Genomic DNA, 22,857 nt, shown 5'->3' with positions numbered 1-22,857 from the left:
TCCGTTAAGGCGAGCCTAATGAACACCGCATGACGCGGGGACAAACACCTCGATGAACGTCCATAATTCAGACGGTGAATAGTTCGGTCGACGAAACTCGCCTGGATCGTGTGAAACGCCTCTGGGAGTAGGCTTTTGCCATCCCTTGATCATGAGAAAGGAGTAACGAATACCTCATTTAACCCACTGGGTAATTGAGTGATTCCTCAAATGATGGATTCAGAGTTTTAGACAGGACTTTTTGTATGCTAGAGAGGTCTTTCAGGTGATTTTGTTGGATTAATGTTGTTTTCATAATTGCCTTTTAAATATGAGAATTTTGAATTTTTTGGGAGATGTTTATCCCATTTTCTTGTTGATATTTGAGTATAAAAAGAAATAAATAACTTCTACTTCTCAGGAACTTGAGGTTCTATGCATTCCACAATGCAAAAACGTGTGTGCATATGATAAATGTCACACGTCGACTCGAATGCATCAAAAATATTGTCCTCCCGGATAGAGGTGATCGGCGATCACTCAAGAACAGCGCCATCGGTCCGGTTCTCGATGCGTCGTTAATCGTCTCGAAGTGCTCTCAGGGAAGGTTTCACGGCCAATTAAAGGTGAGCATCGGTTTAACCGCGGTTCAGTACAGACGCGGTTGTCGCGGAGGCGAGCGACATAAATCTCGTCCTTCGTGGTTCCAGTTTCTCGAAAGGAGTGAGAGGCGATCGCGATTCTCTCCTTCCGTTCCCCTGGATCCCTGCTGCCCGATTTACCTATTCATCGATCCGCTCACTTTTCAACGTTGTTTCTCCTCAGACTCTAAAAATTTATATTAATTTCAGAATTTTGCCCTTGATTCACTTTTTAGGTCCCTCAGAAGTTTGGATAAATTTGTTTCATTTTAAAAAGGTTAAACGGTGTTCATATAAATTGAGTAGTGTTCCTCTAGAAAGAAATTGTTTAATTTAATTAGTTCAGGTGGATCGTCTTGATCTGATTTTATTGTTAGATTTTTCTAACAAAAGTATCTTCGTTATCTATTAAAACGATTTAACAGTAAACTAGCTGTCTTTGGTCATTGGATAACTTTCTTGAACTGTGTACAAAATCACTTTGAAACAATTAAATGATTCGAGTTTAGCATTTAAAACTTTTGATTACAAACTTTTGTACGATATATTTCTAGAAAATATAATAATAGCATAAGCAGTATAATTAAGTAAGGAACAGAATAATAAAGAAATCAAAATTAAAAGTGTAATCAAATAAATTACTTTTGTAACCATTAGTTCTTTAATCTATGGTACGAACTTCTGTTTGTGCCTGTATGAGTAGGAGTTTCAGGAAATTTCTTGAAAGATTAATTAATCTGTCTAGGGTGTCCAAGTTTCGTAACAGATAAGGCAGCAGCAGGAACTTCGAAACATTCTGACGCTGCGGTTAGAATAATGTGGGATAGTTTGTGGCCGCTGGTCGGCAAAGAGACTCATTAAACCAATTAAAAGGGCCAAATTCTTGCCTGTTGACGTCACACGTTTAATGCTCGCTCCCAGTTTCCAACAGTTTTCGTTCGTGCAACGTACGGCGATAAATCAAAATTAAGCGACTCAATAGAACGTTAACACACATCTTGGAGAAATCTCATAAGAACAGTCCATTTATTTAACGCGTTTCCCGTTCTAAAATTGCTTTAATAATTTGAAATTAAATTGAATCGTGGGTCAAAAATTCATCACACGATTAATCATAATGTTTGAAGGTTGTTCGTAAACGTTGGAAGTAGGTCTTTGGACTGATGTGTAATATTCGTTGACCAAAGTACCATACTGTGCATTTATGTTTCTTATGTAAACAAAAGTTATAGGATTCATCTACACTAGAATCAAAGTAAAGTTGAAAGATAGATTATTTTTTATGTGATATATAATACATATAAAATTACAAGTAGAATTAAAATATATGCTATGTAAAAGCTTGTGTCAATATTTGAAGACAGTATTAAGTAATGTATTTCATTTTATTAATTGAAATTATGGGATTTAAAAAGCGAACCACAATATATACAATATAGGCGTAAACCAGAAATTTAATCCCATCTAAAAATAGTAATTCAACAAGTGACTGTAAGAATTAGCTATCCATAAAAACTTCGCTCTTCGCGCTAACAGCTTTTCCAATTTGTCGCAATCACTCGCCACGTCGCAGGTATCTATTCGAACCGAACACATCCTGAAAATTAAGGTCGTGCCACCGAAAAATCACATCGCGTTTCTTCATCGAACGGGACCAGACATATCTAGAAAATTAAGGTCGTGCCTCGAAAAATCACGCCGAATAGCCATACAGCAATGTTTTTCCAACTTTTTATATCATTAAACAGGTTTAATATCATATATCGATATAGAATTGTTTATTGCTTGATATTCAAAAGTAGAAAATGCTCGAGCAATTAAACTCCAACTTGGTTGATACTTGACGCTGAAATATAATTTCACTACTTTCTAACTGTTCTAAAATTAATAAAATTATGTCTCCCCTCGAATCTCCAACTAGATTCAATTTTATTTTTATTATTCTTTCAACTACAACCGTATCGATCGCCCTGTTGAAACTTATATTCATTTTCTTAATTATTCAATGCGCCTGCAAATATTCGACAAAACCCACTTTGAAAAGCGTTGCTATACTCAAACCACATTTCTACGAATGCCTGAAGACGTTGTCAAACGTTCCATGCACGCGGACAAGCAGCTTTTTCTTTCCATGGCTTTGGGAGGTCCGCTGCCTCTGTCTGTGGACGCGGGCTAAGAGCTTATTGCTCCCCTTCGACGGTTTTATCTTTGTCATCGGAAGCTCCTCGACGTGCCTTAAGAGGTTTTATAACCCGGCGATGAAATGGCCAATCTTGATTCGCCGATAGCCAAACCGTGCGAGCCGAGGATGAACCGCGATCCTTGATCTCTCCGTAAAAAGCCACGACAGCTGACGAGCAACCGGGGAGATCCTGATACTGCAGACAATCCTCGAGGTTTCCACGGTTTTGACTGTGACGTCGAAAGTTTCTTTCATCCTTCGATACGCGAGCTAAAAATTGCAACGTGATTGCTCCCTTGGGATCTTCCTAACCACAAGCGCGCCTTACGTTATCTCCATTAATAACTCATTTTCATCATCCTACTACTATAATCGATTAATTGATTCCAGATATCCACGATGCGTTGACCTTCAGGTGACCTTGAGTAGAAAAGCTCACCATTGTTATATATACAATCTAACCCACATAGAGCGTCTCGGACCCAATTAACAGCGTTAATCGAGGACTTGTATTCATTCTTGAGACGTCGAACAATTTGGGAGCCAGCGATCGCTATCGACTGTCCCGTATCGATCCTGGCCAGCCGCGCCAAGTTAAAACGATATTCCACGAACGTACCGTGGAAAGCGATGATTTATTCGTGTCCAGTCTTTGTTCCATACGTGACACGGGGTTCCGTGTGAAAGTCTTTTTAACGAGGGACATTGTTCTACGGCGAGGCGTCGGCAGCTAAAATGCTCGAAGGCATGCGCCGTGACGCTCGCGGCTTCGGAACGATAAGATACCGTTTACCATACGTGTACACGGACGCGCCTCATATGTGCATCGAAGAACACGTGGTGTGACCCATTAATACGCACCGCGGGTCGGTCGGTGTTGCGTATGTATCCGTGAATGCACCGTAGACGTCACGGCGCTGCGCGTTCGTCCGGTAAAAGCAGATCGATAAGTAAACCGGGCGATTCGAAGTTCGTTTAAGAAAGTATCATATTCGAGACAGCAGATTATTTTTGTTGGAGAGTAATCGGCAAATATCCACTAATTTATTTGTGGATAGTGTAGTTCATTTGGAAGATTCATGCGTTTCATTTTTTGGAAGGCTTTTTCATTTAATCTTGCAGTTACTGTACATGGAAAATTAATATTCGTTACAAATGTTAGTTACTCTGCTAAAAGTTACAACGTTAATCGTAATCTATTGCACGATACCTGGTGTTCCTTGGTGCGAGAGCAACTAAAATGAACATTTTAAATAGACATGTATTTTGATGATTTCTATTCAGAAATTGAATTGAAGAACGTGGATAAAATCACTTCGTTAATTCTAATAAATTAATAAAAGAGTATATCTACATACATTCAATCCATAAATTCAATTTATGGTAATGTCTAAATTCGAATCATAAAAATATGTTAATTAATGAAATCGTGCAAATGAATTCAATCCACGAATCTAACTGATAATAAAATGTAAAATCAACGACATCGTACGTATGTATTCGAAATCAAATTACAAATTGAATTTACGAAAGTATATACCCTAATCAAGAAGTCAGTGGATTTCATTCAAGAATTGAACTCCAGAAAGCACACGTCTACGAAAAAAGTTCATTTCACTCGTCCTCGCAACCCATCGCATATCCATCATAAAAATTTCACCCATATCCGAGGCACCAGTCCAACCTGAATTCAAGGGATATTCCCAAGACATCCCCTGAATAAACCGCAATGCCAGAAGACGGAACCACGATATGTTGCAAGACGTCCCGGAGCGTCGGCGTGCATTTTTCATTCTCCAAGAAAAAAAGACACGCGCCCGTGACACTGTGCATGAACGCGATGCAGGAACTGCACACACCCCAAACACTTTCTCGTCATCAAGAATCAAGAACGATGATCGACCGGCGTGTCGGTCTGGTCATTACGCGGCCAGTGAAGGGTCGACGGCGCGCAGCTCTTTCAGCTTTCTATCGGCCGTCGACGGAAATTACACGTTGTATTCCCTTCTGTTACGAGGCACGCCGGGTATAATCGCATTACGCTTCTGCTCTGCCATCAGGCGGACCATTACGCGCGACCGGGTGCGCGAAGGAGATCGGAAAGAATTGGCGTAATCAAACAAATGCCCACGATTGCGGAGTTCGCGGCGCATTCTGCAACCGATACGTCATGGACGGGAAGGGGGTCGATGATCCAAATGGTTACGTCACCTGTAAGAATCTCAGATACATTTTTTAATTTATTATGATAGCCGGAAAGCTTTTAAATGGTGCAGAACGACACCTGACGAAGAAGGAATGACAGGAATGTTAGAATGACATTAGTAGGATTGATCAATAGTAGATTATTTTCTAATATTTTTCAATACTTACAAGGTTTAATACTTTAAAGTGTATATATAAAGTGTAAACTATAGTAGCATATAGTTTTCATATTAACAATTCCTGAAGATTGGGCTATTTTTGAAGATGGTGGATTCAAGGTCGTTATAAATCTTTAAGATCGATGCAATTTTGTTTTGTCAGTAGAGGCTGTTTAATTTCGAGGCTTGTTAATTTTCAAAAATGCGAAATACCTGTGCATAAATAAAATAAACAAGGAATCAATTCTGTGATCCCTCATAATGTGTAACATCGTTTATAGTCGGTGATTTCGAGAAGTTTCTATGTAACGCAGAAGTTAAAAGTGCATAAAACATTTTGTTCGCCAACATCGTTTAGTGCGCTGGAGCGAATAAAAGAGAATTTTAATTTTCCCTCCTCGCAGAGGAACAGCCAAACTGTTCAGTTTGAATGGATCCTCGTATCAATTAAGCCCGCGTTGAAATGAATGGTTGAAACGTGGTGGAACTTTGTTACGACAATGAGGAGTTACTTACCAAATTAAAAATTCAGGTAATCCTCGGGCAACTCTGTAATTAGGTTTTTATAAAATCTTACGTACTGCAGTGAAAGGCAAACGAGCCCTGGAAGTAGTTGCAGCCGTACCGAGTCAAACATTTTGGCCAGCCAACTCGAGGCCTGCGACTGAACGAAATTCGACATTGATAGTTAACTCCGATTAATTTTTCTTGAAACATTAATTTTATTGAATTTTCCAATGTTTAACTCGTTATATATCATTATAGTTTTTTTGTTAAAAAAAAAAAAATTACGTCCCTGCTTTTTCTAATTAATTTAGTGATTTTAAATCGTAGATTTCAGTTGTATCCAATTCGTGGATTTTCTGAAACTAAGAGTCTGATAACTACTTAATTCCACCTAATTCTATAATTCTCACTGATGGCCACACATTCGAAGGTGGACAAAATTAAAATCTTCTCAGCTAGATATAAACTTCAAATAACAATTAAAAGTCAAACAACAGATCGTCCATTATTCGTTGAATATTTAAATTTGTATTTATCCGAGCTTCGTTGTAAACAGAGTTGAAGAATTATTCAGAGTTTACGGCACTCTTCAACGGAAGTATAATTTAAGATTACTGTACTTTCATCCAAGTTCCGGCTCGACGTGGTCGTAGATACACGCTATGATCGCCACGGAACCGTTTTATGGTCGCGATAGCAATAAAATATCGCAATGTGACAACTGGTTGAAATTTATCGACGATATTCTCTTCTTACTCTGTGACCGACGATACGTGTTTCTTGAGGCGAAAATTATTTTTAAAAAGTGGGGAATCTTTTTGGCACCATATCGAAAGATTACAGCCTGCGTTTCCGTCAATGACTGTGCCTTGTGAAATCCTTTTGGAATCACCTTGTGCCGGCAGTCGGAGAAGTAATTTCGCCTACGTCGAAATGATAATTTTATAATCATGCAAATTAACTTTCCGCGCTTCAATTTGCACGTATCTTCAAACTCGATATTTCTTTTTCGACGTAAATGTGCCAAGTTATTTTAGTAAGCAGGAGTCCTAAAATAATTTTTGAGAAATTGTGAAGAGGATTATTACATCTATGCATATTTATCGAATGCTTTCCCTGTATAAAAAAGACTTACACTAGTTTGCGTTGTTATCACGAATACGTGTATAAAGTATTAATTACACTAAATTAGCGACCTTGGAAATAGAAACTCTAAATAGAACCAAGGGCTGATTGAAACGCTCAGAACACTCTTTTTTTTAACACAAGTACCAATTAAAATTAGTTTACTTGTTTTTCAAATGTTTTTCAATCGTAAAATTGAATTTTAAACAAAAATGGATAAAAACGAATTCTGCATGGCTTGATTCGTGTAAAATGGTAGTTGCAGGCATTTTCGAGCTGCTATTTTCCAGTTAACTGTTCCCATTGACGAAACGCTATATTGTTCGGAGTTTGAAATTGAGATCGCGTTCGGGTCCATTCAATTTTTACACAGGCGCGAATCGAAGAACCATCGAACTTGCATCTGAATTTAACGCGATACAGGTGCAACAAAAAAAATGGGAGGACGAGAGAAATGATCTGGATTTTCTGGCCCCTTTTAAAATTCGTTTATCTTCTTTGCCGTTTTCCTGCGTTCTTTTTCGTCCGCGATACGAATAAATGGCTATCGCGTTCGCTCGTCGAGAAATGTAATAAAACAGCGAAGTAAAATCCGATGGATTTCTATTCGTGCGTGAATCGCGATTTCATTTCAATTTTAACATGTTATCGAAACGTGCTTCGTTTTGCAATTCCTGGCTCATTGTTTCAGGCTGATAAATGCGCATCGTGTTACTCGCTTCACGTAGGAACAGTATTAAACTGTAATAATTGTTATCATTCAGCTCGACTTGAATTTAAATTTCGATTTTCAGAATTTTATTCCACTTTGTATCAGACTGGTGCGAGCGAACATCGAAATACCAACAAATAAATTAAAACTTTCGTTGGGACTGGAAGTAAATCACAATAATACGCGCTATTTTTCTTTTCCTGTTAGTCGTTTGGATTAAGTACAATTCTGACAACTAGAATTCGTTGTATCTGTTCACGATTAAGTTTTTATTGGACATGGTGTCAAGAATTTTGCAAAATGATATTCAAAGTTGTATACGTTTTGCGTAAAGAAAAACATAAAATTTGCGATTTCTGAACTTGTTTCTAGCACAAAAAAAAATTGCATAACTCCCCTTGTTTATCGTAAAAAGTAATTTCGACTTAGCTACAGGGATCCCTTTGCATCTTCGGTGAGCGAGCGACGCGCGAAGGTGATGGGTCCATCTGAAACGGCGAGCACGTATCGGTTGCGCAACCATGCGCTGGTCTGCAGCAACTGGCTCTCTTTGAGACGTGTTTCAGACATCGGGAACGCTCACGGATCTCCAATCGCGACGCTGCTGCTCGTGTCCCCCGAGTAAATCGCGTTCCAGTTTCGTATTCGAGATTTAGAACAAGTGCAACGAACGTCTACGGATTTTCTTGCGTGGCGCCCTGCATTTAATGATATAATCCTCGCGAACATCGCTCGGCCATCCAAGACCGTTTCGTTCGATTGCTCTGTCGCCTCGCATTCTTTCCCGAACATGGAAGATTAATGTTTCCACGTCGCGGAATAAGTGTTCTCTCTTTGACGCGTGTTTCTGCTGGGAATGCGTTTGACATGTCGCAACTGTTTAGACGAGTATCTGTCTCGCTTACAAATTTAACGCTGGCCTCTCGGTTAAGTAACATTTTCATCGAGACCTTGATTCATTTCCACTTATTTCATCGACGATATTTAGCATCGAGACAAGTAATTCTGAGAGTTGTATATGTGCGTGTTTCCTAATGCGAGAGGAGATATTGCCCTATTTCTCGGAATTGAATGGCTGGAAATAACGGCAGATCTTAATGATCTTTGACTGAGAACTGAAGAAAAATTTGAATGTTTCTTTTTTGTGGCTTGGGCTATGAGTGACATGGTTGATGCGATAATAATGATGTAAAAATGTAGATTTAACGCGAACTTAATTATTTCTACGTGTACCAAAACATTGGAAAATAGAGATGGAAAATGATACATACGTTAAATAAATTCTGTTTCTTCATTTTCCATAAAAGGTGTACAGTATATTTTATTAATATACAGGGTGAGGCGTTTAAAACAAGCCACCGAAATAATTGGCTTACTTTTAGCGATAGAAAAGAAAAAGCGTCAAGATTTATTTGATTCCGAGGGGCATGTAACGTGTTGCCAATAACTTTTTTATTGGTGAAAGCGTAGAGGAGATATGAAGGTCGACTCTATTTTTTTAAATAGAAAGATGAAATTCAAGATGATTTCATATTTCAAGATGAATACAATGACCTGTAGTTAAAGATCATTCAAGGTTACACAAGTTAACTGTAATAAAAAATAAATTGTTTCAAGGAACCCTTCAAATATTTCATTAATTCTCTTATTTGTGGATTTACTGCTACAGCAAGTGTTCAAAATAATGACCTTCGTGTTGATGTAGAAAACACTGCACGATGAACTTTATTTGGATTAATTGCAATGCAAGCTCTTTGAAGTCATAATTGGTTCACAATGTTGCTCGAATATGTTTCAAATATTTTCAACGCGATATTACATACATACTACAGTTCAACGAATGTTGAAACTGCAGCATACCAATCTTCATGCAACATCCCTGTAGTGTCCCACGACGTCCCAGAATTCCACATGGCACGAGTCTTCGGAATTAACACATGGCTTGCTTCTTCCCGGCGAAATCGAAATGATTATCAAATTTCATTGGCTGGTGCAACGGCTGGACAGTGTTCGCGAAGAAGGCAGCTTTCATCGGGTTGCGGAGAAAAAAATGTTAAAACGTTGCAGGTCACCGGCTGGTCCGACGAGTCTCGACGGTGATCGTCGCGTCCCTAGAGACCAGAACGACGTCCCAGTTTCCAGAAAAGATCGTGCCTGGTCGAGTTGTTCGTGCGCCCGTGAAGGGGAAAAGGATTTCTTGATTGAAACGTACGGTTCGCTCCGGACGCGCCGCGGAATCGATCGCCATATGTTAGAGAGAAAGTATAATGAAAATATCGTTTTCTGGCGCAAAAACGAGATCGAGATCGATTAGAAACGCGACCTAACGTAATGATTCTTTGGCAGAAGCTGGAAGTGAGTTGTCAGACGATGTTGGGCGTATAATTAACAGTCATACGATGACGCTATTATCGGGACAGGTAATTTCGCCAAGTATCCATGCAACGCTGTAGATCTTTCCTCGAATATCTTGTACTCGTTTAATGAAAACTAATGCTCTGTCAGATTGGTAATTGCTTCGCGGGAAGTCAGTTTAGTTTCTTCCTTCTCTATCGTGGATCTCTGTTATCGCGTTCGAAGAAAAGCTGGAATTTTCTAACACCAGCTCCCGTGCACATTGCTGGTGGGATATAAATCCAATTAAAGACAATTATGTAATCTCGATTGTAGTCTCTAAAGCATGCGTTTGGCTGTCATTATTTTGTTAAAATTTAATTAATTTAATTGACCGATAAATTGAATTACTCTTACTCTTCTATTTCCTTAATTAAGTTTCATATGGATTGATATTACCGAAAATCAGCTGAAAATGTCCTTATTCTATTTGCATATAAAAAATACATTTAAACTCAATTTTAAATCGTAAATTAATACATAATAAGCCGTCCACTGTACAAATCGACTAACTCCACTTTTTGAAAAATCTGAAATTTAAATGTCGAAGCACTTGGTATAGTCGTAACTTTTTATATTTATAATAACTTTCCCGAAAGAGAAAGAACTTTTTTCAATATTTATTCGAAGTTATATCATAAAAGGAATTTTAAAAAACCATGTACATTACTTCATCACATTTCTCAACTTTTTGTTTTATGGAGTTAATCGATTTCTGGAATAAACGGCTCATGTGTCCTCTTAAAACTCAATCTCGAAGCCTGCAAGAAACTTTGTAGGGCGAGCTCGTAATCGAACGTTTCCTTCAAATTAATCGCAATGGATTAACACACACAGCACGGCAAAGCGCTGCTAGCGATCGTCGCTTTAACGACGATATAAACGTCCCACGAGCTTTGATAAATACTCTAACGTAGACGCTAAATTAAACCGTGAAAGTAAATAAATTGTGCTAATCGCTCCGTCACGCTGAAAAATCCTCTTTTCTCTAATCGGAGACACCGTTTTTTTTCGTCGCTTCTGGGGCCGATGACACGGCCCCTGGGAAAATTTCGCGGTAAGGGAAACTAATGACGCAGGAACGATCGAGTGTGTGTCATTAGCGGCTGCGCTGTCCGTCCTCCGGGAACATTAATAAAAACGGTAATGGACCGGTCGACGTTGTATATTGGTGACTTTGATGCGCTTCTCGTGCACCGACGACTTCACGACCGGATTCTTCTTCCTCTTCTCCTTCGTCTAACGAGCACCGCCGATATTTCTTTATTAATTTTTCTTACCCGCGTGCCGTGGCCGTAAGGAAGACGATTCGGCACGACGCATGGTGAAATCACGTCGACATCGAAAGGTCACTTCTCGCTCGTCTATTCGTTGCAAAGTCTCTAATTAATTCGTTTGCGCTTGAATCCCTGTGAAACTGTCGCGTTGCATCCGGGCACCGAGAAACTATCGATAAACTTCACGGATCTTTCACTCGAAAATGCTTCCATATTTGGAAGTGGTTGCAATCTATACAGTCACATATCTCAACATCTTTAAAAGCCAATCTTCAATCTACAATTTCAATTTCAATCGAAAATCGTGACAAAGGCGGTCGTGCCTGAAAAGAATCAACGAAGAGGAATTTGACTCATCGGTTTCTCCCTGTATGATCATTTGCACCGACGAGCCTTTTCTTCGTTCGTGCGCTGCTTCTTCATTGGCTGACCGACTGCGCCGTGTAGTCATTAGCGAATCACCGACAGACGTTTCGAAGGTTTCATTTGACTATTCATTTTCCCCACTACCCTTTGCCTTCGTCGATCGAAGGGTCTCGAGTGAGCCTTTTATCGGTGATACTTTGGCCTCTTCTTGCATTCAACGGTCTAGAGCTCTGAATCGTGGCAGCGGAGCTGGCTCAAAAGCGGTACAATAGGATCAAAGAGCATGTACTCTCCTTGCGCCAAGTACCATTTCCCCTTGCATCTTAATCGCGAGGTCAATGCTTTTTAGGCTACAGCCTGATCGAAATCAACTGATCCTTTGAATATAGAGTGCTCTAATTTTTTTCCACCTATTCTTATATTATATTCACATCTTCAACATGCTCTTCGAGATTGATCGGCTCGGTTCGAGGGCCTCAGAAGTTGCAGTCCGAATGCCGTTCCCGTTGCGACAAGCGTGCGTATCGAACAAGTAAACACGCGTTCTTTTAATTGCAAGTCAATTTACAGCCGCGCGCGAGTCGGATCATTGGCTGGCACGCATTCCCAGCGAGCGTGTTAAATAACATTTATGTTAATGGGAATAGGTGAGCCAATATCCTTCGAAAGAGGTTAAGATATTGCTTGGGTTTCGTAACACCAGCGACTTTGTAGGCGTTTCCTATAATGGCACCTACATATGCCTGGATAACTCTATTTGCGCGCCGGCAAAGGCGGAAATATATATACTTGGAAGAAAAATCGCCCAAGTCGTGAGTATTGGCGATAAACGCCGATGTACGAGCGTGCCACAGTCGCTAATAGCGATCTAGACAATGGTATATTTAAAATTTTATCGTTCGCTCAACGAGCAACGTTATGAATCATGTGCAATCGTGATTTATTAAGTGAACACGAACGCGGTCACGTATCCTTCGCGTATTTTTTTTAATACACTTGTGTAAATTCTTTCGGCAATTTTTTCTATTACATCTCCTCCTGTCATTAATTAAATATTATTAGTGAGAATTACAAAATATAGACATATCCAATTTCATTACATTTTTATAATATTTAAAGCATTAAAGCTTAAACGATTTTAAATTAAAGCTATTAACGCATTAAAAGCTTTAACATTGAAAGCGTTAAGTCGAGAATATTGCTGGTAACCTAATACGGCTGTTAATGGCCCAAGGTCAACGGAACGGATAAAAGATTACCAGCGAATCCAGGCTTGATTACGACAGACAATTAAAATGGAGTCGGTTGTAAAATCAAAAGCAATGTTTCCATCAGGCAACACGGAAGTGCTTGTGAATCGTCTTGATTGGGATTGCGTTTAATCTCCACCAGATGCACGCCTACAATCGCCATCGCTGTTCCATTCTAATATTCTCCATCCATAGCGAAGAGCTCCGTGCATTTATCAAGCTGATGCTCGCGCGAAAGGTTGGCCCGCGCGCTTTTAGCGACCGCTTTCTTCCTGCTCGAGATAGATCTAGCGATAAAGTGATTAGAGTCTCGCGGAATTTTCTCGCGTGGGTGGCTAATATATCCGCAGGATGAAACGATTCGAGAGCGAAAGAAAAGCGTGGAAATTGAAGCGACACGGACACCATGAAGTCATCCTCATTGCAATGCTTACACTTGAAAGTTTATTTATGGTGGGAATTACTTAATAATTTTCACGTATCTACAGATAAAATACTTTACATATTTTATATAAAAATAACGAAGTACGTCACATTTTCCAATTAAATTTGCGACCCTAATGAATTTTTAAACGTGCTTTTACATTCTTCATATATTTCAAAATGATGGAATATACGATACATATTTTTCACATCGTATATAGTTTAAGAGGTTCATAAAGAAAACATAAGATTGAATTACATGAAATGCTTAGTACAACAGATCATTGCACGTAGAACGACAGATAATCGCTACTCAACCTTCCATGGCGTAGTGACTGAGTACCATTCCTTTATTTACTGTAACACTTGCTGTGTAACGTATGCCAATAACATTCAGCATGCTGCTCGTGTCTATTGACAAGAGAAGATTATCGATTTAAGCAGGTTTGCAGTTGTAACGCACTCGTGACAAGGCCTGTCGAGCGATTGTAGTTGTACATCTGCAAATAATTGAATCGAACAAACGCGTTATGCAAGTGTAATCGTCGAGCCTCCCAGTGGCTGACATTGATCGAAATCAATCAGATTACCACGTTTCCGATCAAATTAGCTAAGTGAAGGATGAATTAAAGTATTTATGTTCATGAACTGTTTCATTCGCATAGGCTCTTGGAGCTTATAGTGTGTGGCCATTTTTGTTGACCAGTACTTCAATTATTTTGAATAATTAAGAAAGTGCTTTGCTTAAATTACGTCCTCTTAAATTCATACTTAATGTTAAATCGTCTTTAGGTGCATTTTAGTCTGGATTATTCTTAAGTTCGAAACCTCATTTGTTATTTGAAAAACAAGCGAACCCCTTTACTATTATTACAACATCTCAATGGTGATTACCATCGAGACTGCAAGGAATTAATTCACGATACATCTTTTAAATGAATAATCACCAAGGCATACACATATATTTACTTTTACAAGCTTATTGAAGATCGAAGAATTGCAACAGTAAATCATTCCGCTATTTACGAGTATCGAGTATCAACGAATCTTTCCACTATGGAGTCTCTTATACCATGAAAATAAAATCCTAGTTACGTGCCTGGCTGCCAGTTCGTACTATTATAACCAGCTTGGGCGATTAATCATCGAGCACGAGCTTCCCATTGTTCTGACATCAGTGTTCAGTCGCGCGCACGAAGCCAGCAACTAACTTACCCAGGACAACGGAATATAACTATCTCGGAGTTGTCCATCGGATTCTTATCGGTGACTAATCTGTGTTCCAATGTATCTATCTTTCTGCCGGTTAAACAATCGTGGCTGGGTGCTAATTCCCGTCGACGCGTTGTCTCGGTGGCGTAACGGAAATTGCAACCGTTTCGCTCGGAGTCGTGACTGCAATTGTCCGTGGAAATGTATCGGTTCGACAGACACCGCTGACGTTAATAACTTTTCGAGAAGCTGGCTGCCATTCGAAAACAAAATTTATGAAGCGGTCGACGATTTTATTACGCTCGGGTTAGGTCTGGCGACAAACGTCAGGGTTTCGATGACGAAAACTTTGCGCAGAGATAAAGCATTGAAAAATACTCGACACGTGTTGTTTCATTGGATTTATTTGAGTAGAAGGGATGGAACTACCCTGGGATGTGCGAGTGAAATACCTGTGTTTAGATCATTCGTTTCTTGGAGACTGACAGAGGTGGAAGGAAATGTTGTGTATGAAAGAAGTTTGGTTTGAAGTGATATCGTCTAAATTAAAATTTCATCGAAATGGTGTCACTGTAGCCGAAGAAAGTGATTCTTCTATAAGGGTGTCAGAGCTAGACGTTATTCGTGAGTTGGATTCATATTTTGGAAAAATTGATTTGTCAGCTTTGAACAACCATCGGCTCAATGAAAATAGTTTACATGCGTGTATCATATGTTGTAATATCCTAACATAGAATAATAATACGTCCTAATTCCTACGTGTAGATTCAAATTAATAATTACATTTTCAAGCGCTATATAAACACAAAAAGTAACGTATCACGAGGGACATGCATGCGCAGAATAGCACGATTGATTTGATCTGACAGCCTGCGTACTCCCTAACTACGGTTCTTCGAGATGTCTTTGCATTAGGAGCACCGAGTCCCATCAATCCTCGCAGTGGGAATTCCGATCGATACCGCCGGGAGACTCGAGCGAACTGTATCGACGCTCGTTAAGCTTATCTCATACAAATTGAATTTACAGTTAGTTAAAGACGACTCAGAATGCAATTTGAAGTAGGAGCATCGGGCTACGATGTCGAGAGAAATTACAAGGATAAAAACACGGTTACATCCTCAATTATTGAATGTATTTCTCTTTGGAAGACAATAAGGATAAAGCAAGATGTCTAAGAAGGACCAGTGACTCGAGCCAATTATCAATTAACATTGAAATTATTATTAATTGGTTCGAGGGACACTTTCGTTTACTGAAATGTCAGTAAAGTAAAATGTTCTTTTATTGTTTTCAATATAAAATGTTCAGAAGTTTAGAGATCCAAGTTTTGAAAATCGAAAAAGAAGCTATTGTTGGAAGTAATGATTTGTTTTCTTACGAATCACGGAATTTTTAAGTGAACTCAGCCTCCTAAATTTAAAGCTACGCGAACTACGCCATTTCTAAATAACGACAGAAATTTTTCTTAAAAAATAAGCGAGCAGATTCTTAGGCGGCTTTATCCTTCTGAAAGCTTCTTAGTTTTCATACTAGATGGATCCCTGGCGACGATCCACGGTGAAAGATGCAACCCCACCGCAAATTCACCGGGGTCGATTTTTCAGTTTCTTCGCGAGTTTGATAGCTGCCTGTCGCGCCGTATTAAAGCATCCCTATAAAAGGAAACGCGTGCACGAATAATATACGCTGTTTGATTAATGATGGAATCGCGTATCAGCATCTGAGTATCTTACCTATGGGATCACAATTCGACCTAGCCGGGAGTAGGTTTAATCAACCTTTTCATTATACGCGCCATAGCGCAGCCGCGAGTTGATAGATCGCTTGGACGTCGAAGGTGATGCGATCTTTTGGTCGTCGACTATCAACTATGAAACGTGAGTCGCTCGAATCGGGCTCGGTTTATGTAAATTCAAATTGAACGCGGAGGGAGCACGGCGCACGTTTTCGAGAAGTACGGAGCCGAGTGACGTACGTCCGGATGCAAATGAAAACGTTAACGTGGAAAAGGGAGAAACCCGATGAGAGAACGTAAACGAGCTGCGAGGAAAGAATATCGCGTGAAATCGACGCATGGCAGCGTCGTCTTTCTGCAACAATCGTCGTATACGTGTCTCCGTTGAAGGAAGCGATGATTAATGAACATCAGCAAAGAATAACTTTCAATTTTTCTGGTGTTTCTCCTCGGTGCTCGGCTTCTCCCCGCGTTTCACTGTGGAGTTTCGAATTTTTTCATTAATCGACACTGCGAACTTTCTTTCGCTAGAAATTGGTGTTGGATTTTGAGTTTAGAGAAAATTGAATAGATAAAATTTACAAACTTCGCGCACACGCAAGAGTTGGAGAGATTGAAAGTCAAGTGACAGGATATCTCACGACTAACTGATCGCGTACCGCCACCTGCTCCACCATACTTAATGATTTCCCGTGACAGGACATTTTACCCAGAAAACCCCTTCATTGCTTTTTGGCGGACTAAGACCCAATTGTAACGGAACATTTTTTTGTTGCTATAGTAAAATCTCCTTATACGCACAAATTTTTATACGATAAGTGCACAGAAACTATCCCCACTACGGATCATTAATACCAGCTACGGCTCCTTGATGTTGTCCCTGCTAATCTAAATCTAATTTCACTTTACACTTTTGCACTTCAATAAGTAATTGCGCATCAATAAGTAATTAGTTTGTGGTTTCAGTCACCATCCAATTACGTTTCTTTTGAGTAGCTTCACGCGTGGACGAACTTATAATAGTTTCCGAATTTCCTCTGCACTTTTCAAGCTGTGTAACGGGACATATTTATTCTGTTACTACCCACCCATTTCATCGCCTCACAGCATTTTTCACCATATAACGGGACATGAATTTCGGCTGTTTGAAAATAAAAAGATTTTCAATCTTAAAAGTTAACATTTTGTCAATTCCAGAGGGTGGGCTCTTTTATTTATTAAATCAACAAAATCACCGCTCATCATTCAAAAAAATTCGTATGACATTGCAAAGTACTTATAAATAAGTGCACGAAGTTTGAAACCGATATGTCTAGTAGTTACCTCTACACAAAATTCCAAATAGCATCAAAGTCTTCGAGCTCATAGACCTCTCACCATCAGTACCTTGTGAAACATCTGCCTGAATCGTTGGGTAACCGAATCACAACCAAACACAAGTTCTACAGTAAGCATAGAGCTACTAACGAGTGGCTAGCATAGCTCCTAGTGACCTACTCATCGTTGAAAGGGGGAGATTCCGCTTAGCTCGCGAGTGGATCCCTTCGGCCGCCATCGCTGTACCCTTGCACAAGAAACGGAACCGCGTGCGCGCGCGGTGTTAAATCCGTGGAGCGTATTTATAAAACGGTCCATAATGAAGCAGTTATGATGCTGACAGCACCGAAGCGGACCTGCTGTTCCTAACGCGCCTCCTTGCGACGCAAAACGAAGAATCGGGGATGAGCACTCGTCGTTTCCAATTTATTTCGCGCCACCTGCGCTCGTCCGGCCATAGAAAGTGATGTATCTAATTTATGGAATTATCCCCGCGTGGACAAGGGTCAATTAACCTCGATCACCGGTTTAGAAACCTGTTCAGTTTGTACGACATTTGTTCGAGTTTTCTTAGGCTCGCTCCCGATAATCCGACGGACACGCTCACGTACTTTCGTTTCACGACGCCCGTACTAGGCGGTGGAAGTGATTTTGAATTGTTGAAGGAATTACGCAAGCAGTAATAACTCGACTTAAGGTAAACTTGACTACTCAACGAACGGGAACGTTTTCAAACACCGTTTTCAGACTTAACGAGACTGATTTAAGCTGTATCGCGAGAACAACACTAATACGAAAGTGGTTTGGCTGTGTTACGCAATTTATTTGTTTTAATGAATGTATTGTATGCGAAGGAGACAATTTTTTAAATTTTCTGACACAGTTTATCTAAATATTTGTGGAGTGATATCGTATGAGGCTATCAAAAGTGATTTTTAGTCAAACTAAGTATTGTTTAGTTCGGTTCCTTTGGTTTTAAAATTTAATTAGTCACAAAAATGTAACATAGGTATCCAATTCTCTTACCTTCCTCACATATTCCAACGAAACTTGTATTACCTGTCACCTGGCACTTTCATCAAAGAGACGTTGCTAACTGTTTCCCTTTTTGTCCAATAGGAAGAGATCGGTGAAATCATCGAGTCGGCCCCGACGACTCCGTTGACCATCACGGAGGAGCCAAGGTACTCTACGCAGCCAATAGTCCAGCAAGCGAGCTACTCGAACGAGTCGTACCAACCAAAGCCGTTGCCGACGAGGATCGTCTTTAGACGACAAAATTCTGTAGGCAGGAGCTGCCCAGCCGCCGACGACATTGGCGATTGGTCCAACAGCATCCTGGCCGAGTTGAACACGATCATCGAGAAGGAGATCCACGAGCTGACCAAAGAGAAATCGAGACAGGAGCCTCAGCGTGCCAGAAACAAGGAAGAGACCTCCGTCTTGCGGTACAAGGAGCTGCTGAACGAGTTCGGCATATCGGACAGCGAGAGTTCCGCGGGAAGCTCGTGCGGGACGAGCATCGATCGATCATCGTCCCGGCGAAATAAGGTGATCCGCGATCGACGAAATGGAAAGTTGTTCTTGGACGAGGCCCATCGCTTCCTGTTGAACTCGGACTACCACGAGTCGCAGGAACGGACCGTTTCGACGGAAAACGGTGAAAGAATGAGCGAGAGCCTACCCGAAAACCTGCAGGACGTCGTCACGAGACGTTACCCAGCCGATGATGTCACAGACTTCGGGACGGATTCCTCGCCGATGAACTTCACGGAGAGTCAGATCGATTACACTTCTAGTCTACCCTCGAAGCTGAGGGACGGGTCAAGCGCCAAGTACCTCGAAAGCAGTTACGATGAACCAAAGAAACACGTAGAGATAAGCTCGATGACCAATGAAGTCGCCAACGAGAGCAAGGTGGTCTCAGCGTCTTCGCGAATCGACGAGAAAACTATCGACGAATCGAACGCCAAATTGCCACCGAGACAGCGCCCGGACGGTTACAGAAAGATCAGTCTGCCCGTGAACCTGATGAACCAGAAACGAAGAAGGGTGCCTAGGCTACCCAGGATACGATGCAACGACGAGCAAATGGATCTCGATTGCGACTGCGACGAGGACAAAGTTCGAGGTAGATCGAGCTCGTTGGACGCGGCTGGGGCGAAATCGGCCCCAGTCACGCCGACCGAGGAGAAAAGATCGCCGTTCTCCAAGCTCCTATGGAAGAAGCACACGCCTGTGTTTCGCGAGAACTCGCAGGACGTTGTTCTCGTGAGAGTGTCCTCGCTACCCGACCAGGACTTCCTCGATTCGGAGAACGAGAGGGTGAACGGAACCTCGGGCAAGAAGAGGATTAATTCGAAGGACGGGCTCGCGAAGAAGAGGGCCGTGTCGCCGTTGACTTTACGATCTGATGTGTCCGCGAAGAGGTTGTCAGAGTCTGATAAGGACGTCAGAGAGATCAGCCCCGTGGATCTGAAAAAGTTCACGCTTTCGAGATCGAGGGCCAACGACGTGGGCGTTAACTGCGATCTCCCGGAAGACGACAATGTCGAGTCGGTCGGCAGCGCTGATAGCGGGAAGTTTGGTCGGATGCAGAACCTCGACCCGAAGAAAATAATGGACGAGCAGAGCTCCGGATCCGGTTCGGTGAGTTTTATATGCGTTTTTATTCTTCATTTTTTTTTTTTTCTTTCGAGGACATCTCTTTGTAGGAGGGTCCAAAGTTATGAGTATCAATCCTACTATCTCTGTTATGGGGTTCTTTTTGACTGCCAGGAATTCCTGACGTTTCTTTCTGATCGTTGAGTTCCCGTTACTCTAGATCATGCGTCACGCGCCAGTGTTTTCATCATTTGTTTAGTTGGAAGATGGTGCCTGTTAGTAGCCCTTTGAAATAGATCCGCGCAGTGGGCACTAATGTTCATTCGTTGTATCTAAATCATAATTTAGATTAAATGAATAGAAGTTTATCTGAATAAGTGGTAGTCGAATGGACTTTCCGAGTAAAGCATTATGGATGACCCTTGTTTATTATTCTATTCTATCACCTAGTTTGTCACCTAAATCTATGAGAATGCGCACGAATGTAAAAATATATAAAATCTCAAGAATAAATTATTCTATTCGAAAACGTCAACATTAGCTGAATGGACGAGATATTATTAAGCAATAAGGAAATACGATACTTTCAGCTACCAATATCTCTTCAATCTTTGTTATCGAAGATCCGAAACGGTTCTGGCTCTTGTTGCACGGGCAGTCCACCGATGGATTCGATCACTTGCTCCGACATGGCGACGCAAACTTCGCCAGCTATTTCGAGAAGTTCGAGTTTTACATGGGTCAGCGATTGCGAGTCTCCAAGAGGTAAGTCTTCTGTCTTTTCGAGTACCCTCGAATCTTCCCTTGCTAATTGATCATTATTGAGAAATTTGCCTCGACTTGAACTTGAATTACCAATTATTGTAGTGAAGTCAAAGTCGATATGAAGATTTTAAGATATCTCCACATGGTTTTATATAATGACGTAATAAGTTTAACGGATAGCGGAGATTATGGGTATAACAAGGAAGTTATGTTTAACTATTTTAAATTGGTAAAAATAGTGCAACATAGAAGAAAATTAAAAACAAAACAAAAACATACAAACTCACACTTACACAGCAGAAATCTCAACCCACTTTCAAAACGATTTACTTCAAACGAAGCTGCTCCCTACGAAGACTCGCCACTCGATAATCGTGCTTAATTGACTTAATTATCGCCAGCAGCGAATACGAGTTAGAGAGACGATTACAATTTCGAATTTCAAAGGAATTGTCGCATACAGACGCTTGATTCGTATGTTCGCAGCGGAATCGCAAATGGATTTTCAGTCGTTGCAAGATGAAAGCACCCTGGATCCAGCATCTCTGCAAGACACCGTAGACGACGACAATAGATCCTCGTCTTCGTCGCAGGATTTGCTGCAAAGCATGGACGAGATTTCCTCCGGAAGTCTGTCGCCGGATACAACCGACAGAGCATCTCCGCTCGAAAGTGGCATTGGCACCGCTAGCCCTCCCAGAAGTACAGATCGACGGATAGTTAAGCGTAAGTCGATTATCCTTTCTCGTTACGGCGTTACCTGTTGAGCAATAATTCCAGTGAATCGCTCATAGAACTCCTGCTGTGAGAATTTTACGTAAAAATCTGAAAACGGTCGTTTATGTTCTCGTTACCCTTTTATCATGGCGCATGGACGGTAAAGAAAGATAAATTAACACCTCAGACAAGAGGAATTTTTGCTTTTGGTACTCTATACTTGTTCGTTATAATTATTAGGAAATGAGCACATAATTTGGAGCATTTTATGTGTCTTTTTTTGGAGATTCGATCATGTCTCTAATGTAAAATGTTCTTAATTTGGGATTGCAGGCTGAGATTCCATTTATAACCAAGGTGATACTATTTCGATCTGTATATTTTTGTAATTATAATTTTTACTTTGGTCGCTGAGCGATAAGATTCCATTCCAACCTGTAAATAATCAGCTTACAGCTAATATTTCCGCGATTAACTATAACATATAACTGCCTGTTTGAGCATAAAGAGCAACCAAAGAAAGTTTTGTTTGGATTGGACAAAAACAATGGGACTTAAAAGGCAATAACAATCACGGAAATAACAAGTTTTACATTAACAATATTTTAAAAGATAGAGGATTATTCTAAAAAAACTAATCGCACTAATACAACCTATACGAAATAGTATAGAATAATATAATTGAAATATAGAAGGTTCTATGGCAACATAAATAAAGGACTATCTTCGGAGATGTTAACGACGACCAAACAATTCGTCCGTTTTGTGATCGCAGCCCCGTCGTCCAACAAGTGCCATCGCAAGGAGACCTGGGAGAGGATCAGGCGACGTCCGTCGAAGTTGAGCTCGCGAAACGACAAGCATTCCCAAGACGTGTGGATCAAACGCGAGAGCGTGCACACGCAAACGAAAGAAACCGACGACCAATATTCCCAGGACGCGGTGGACAGCAGCAGCGGCCTCGACGACACCCTGCCGAGGATGAAGCCCCTGCGCCCCACGAATCTACCGCTGTGTGAGTTTCATTATCGCGCATCGACGTCCCAACGCGCTAATCGCGCCTCTAAACACGCCTCGTAGAAATGCAAATTGGCAAACCAGGACTCGAAAGCTCGGTCCATTCAGCCGACGATATTTTCCAAAGACAAACACCACTTTTGTATCGTCGGTTTGCAAAGCAATTAACCGCCTCGGGCGTGCAGTCCGATCGTGGAAAAATGTCCGACGAAAATTAACGTTTACTCCGACTGGATGGAAATAGATAGCGCGTGTAAAAATCGCATTA

General features: G+C 40.8%; 1 protein-coding gene across 4 annotated transcripts in view; it reads left to right on the top strand.

Moving 5' to 3' along the window:
* The window catches only part of LOC128881706 (stAR-related lipid transfer protein 13), a 358,493-nt gene that overhangs the window by 99,469 nt on the left and 236,167 nt on the right, over window positions 1-22,857 (top strand). For 2 of the 4 annotated variants that reach the window (XM_054132980.1, XM_054132996.1), the window contains 4 exons: window positions 18,606-20,135; window positions 20,681-20,855; window positions 21,342-21,581; window positions 22,348-22,587. In XM_054132980.1, coding sequence (XP_053988955.1) covers window positions 18,606-20,135; window positions 20,681-20,855; window positions 21,342-21,581; window positions 22,348-22,587 — 2,185 coding nt within the window. The remainder of the gene's footprint in view (window positions 1-18,605; window positions 20,136-20,680; window positions 20,856-21,341; window positions 21,582-22,347; window positions 22,588-22,857) is intronic. The other 2 variants (XM_054132987.1, XM_054133004.1) reach the window with 2 other exon arrangements.

This window comes from Hylaeus volcanicus, chromosome 1 (genome assembly GCF_026283585.1).
Source record: "Hylaeus volcanicus isolate JK05 chromosome 1, UHH_iyHylVolc1.0_haploid, whole genome shotgun sequence".
In the NCBI taxonomy this organism is placed as follows: Eukaryota; Metazoa; Arthropoda; class Insecta; order Hymenoptera; family Colletidae; genus Hylaeus; species Hylaeus volcanicus.
The sequence above is the reverse complement of the archived record's forward strand: the minus strand, read 5'-3'. Positions and strand labels throughout refer to the sequence as shown.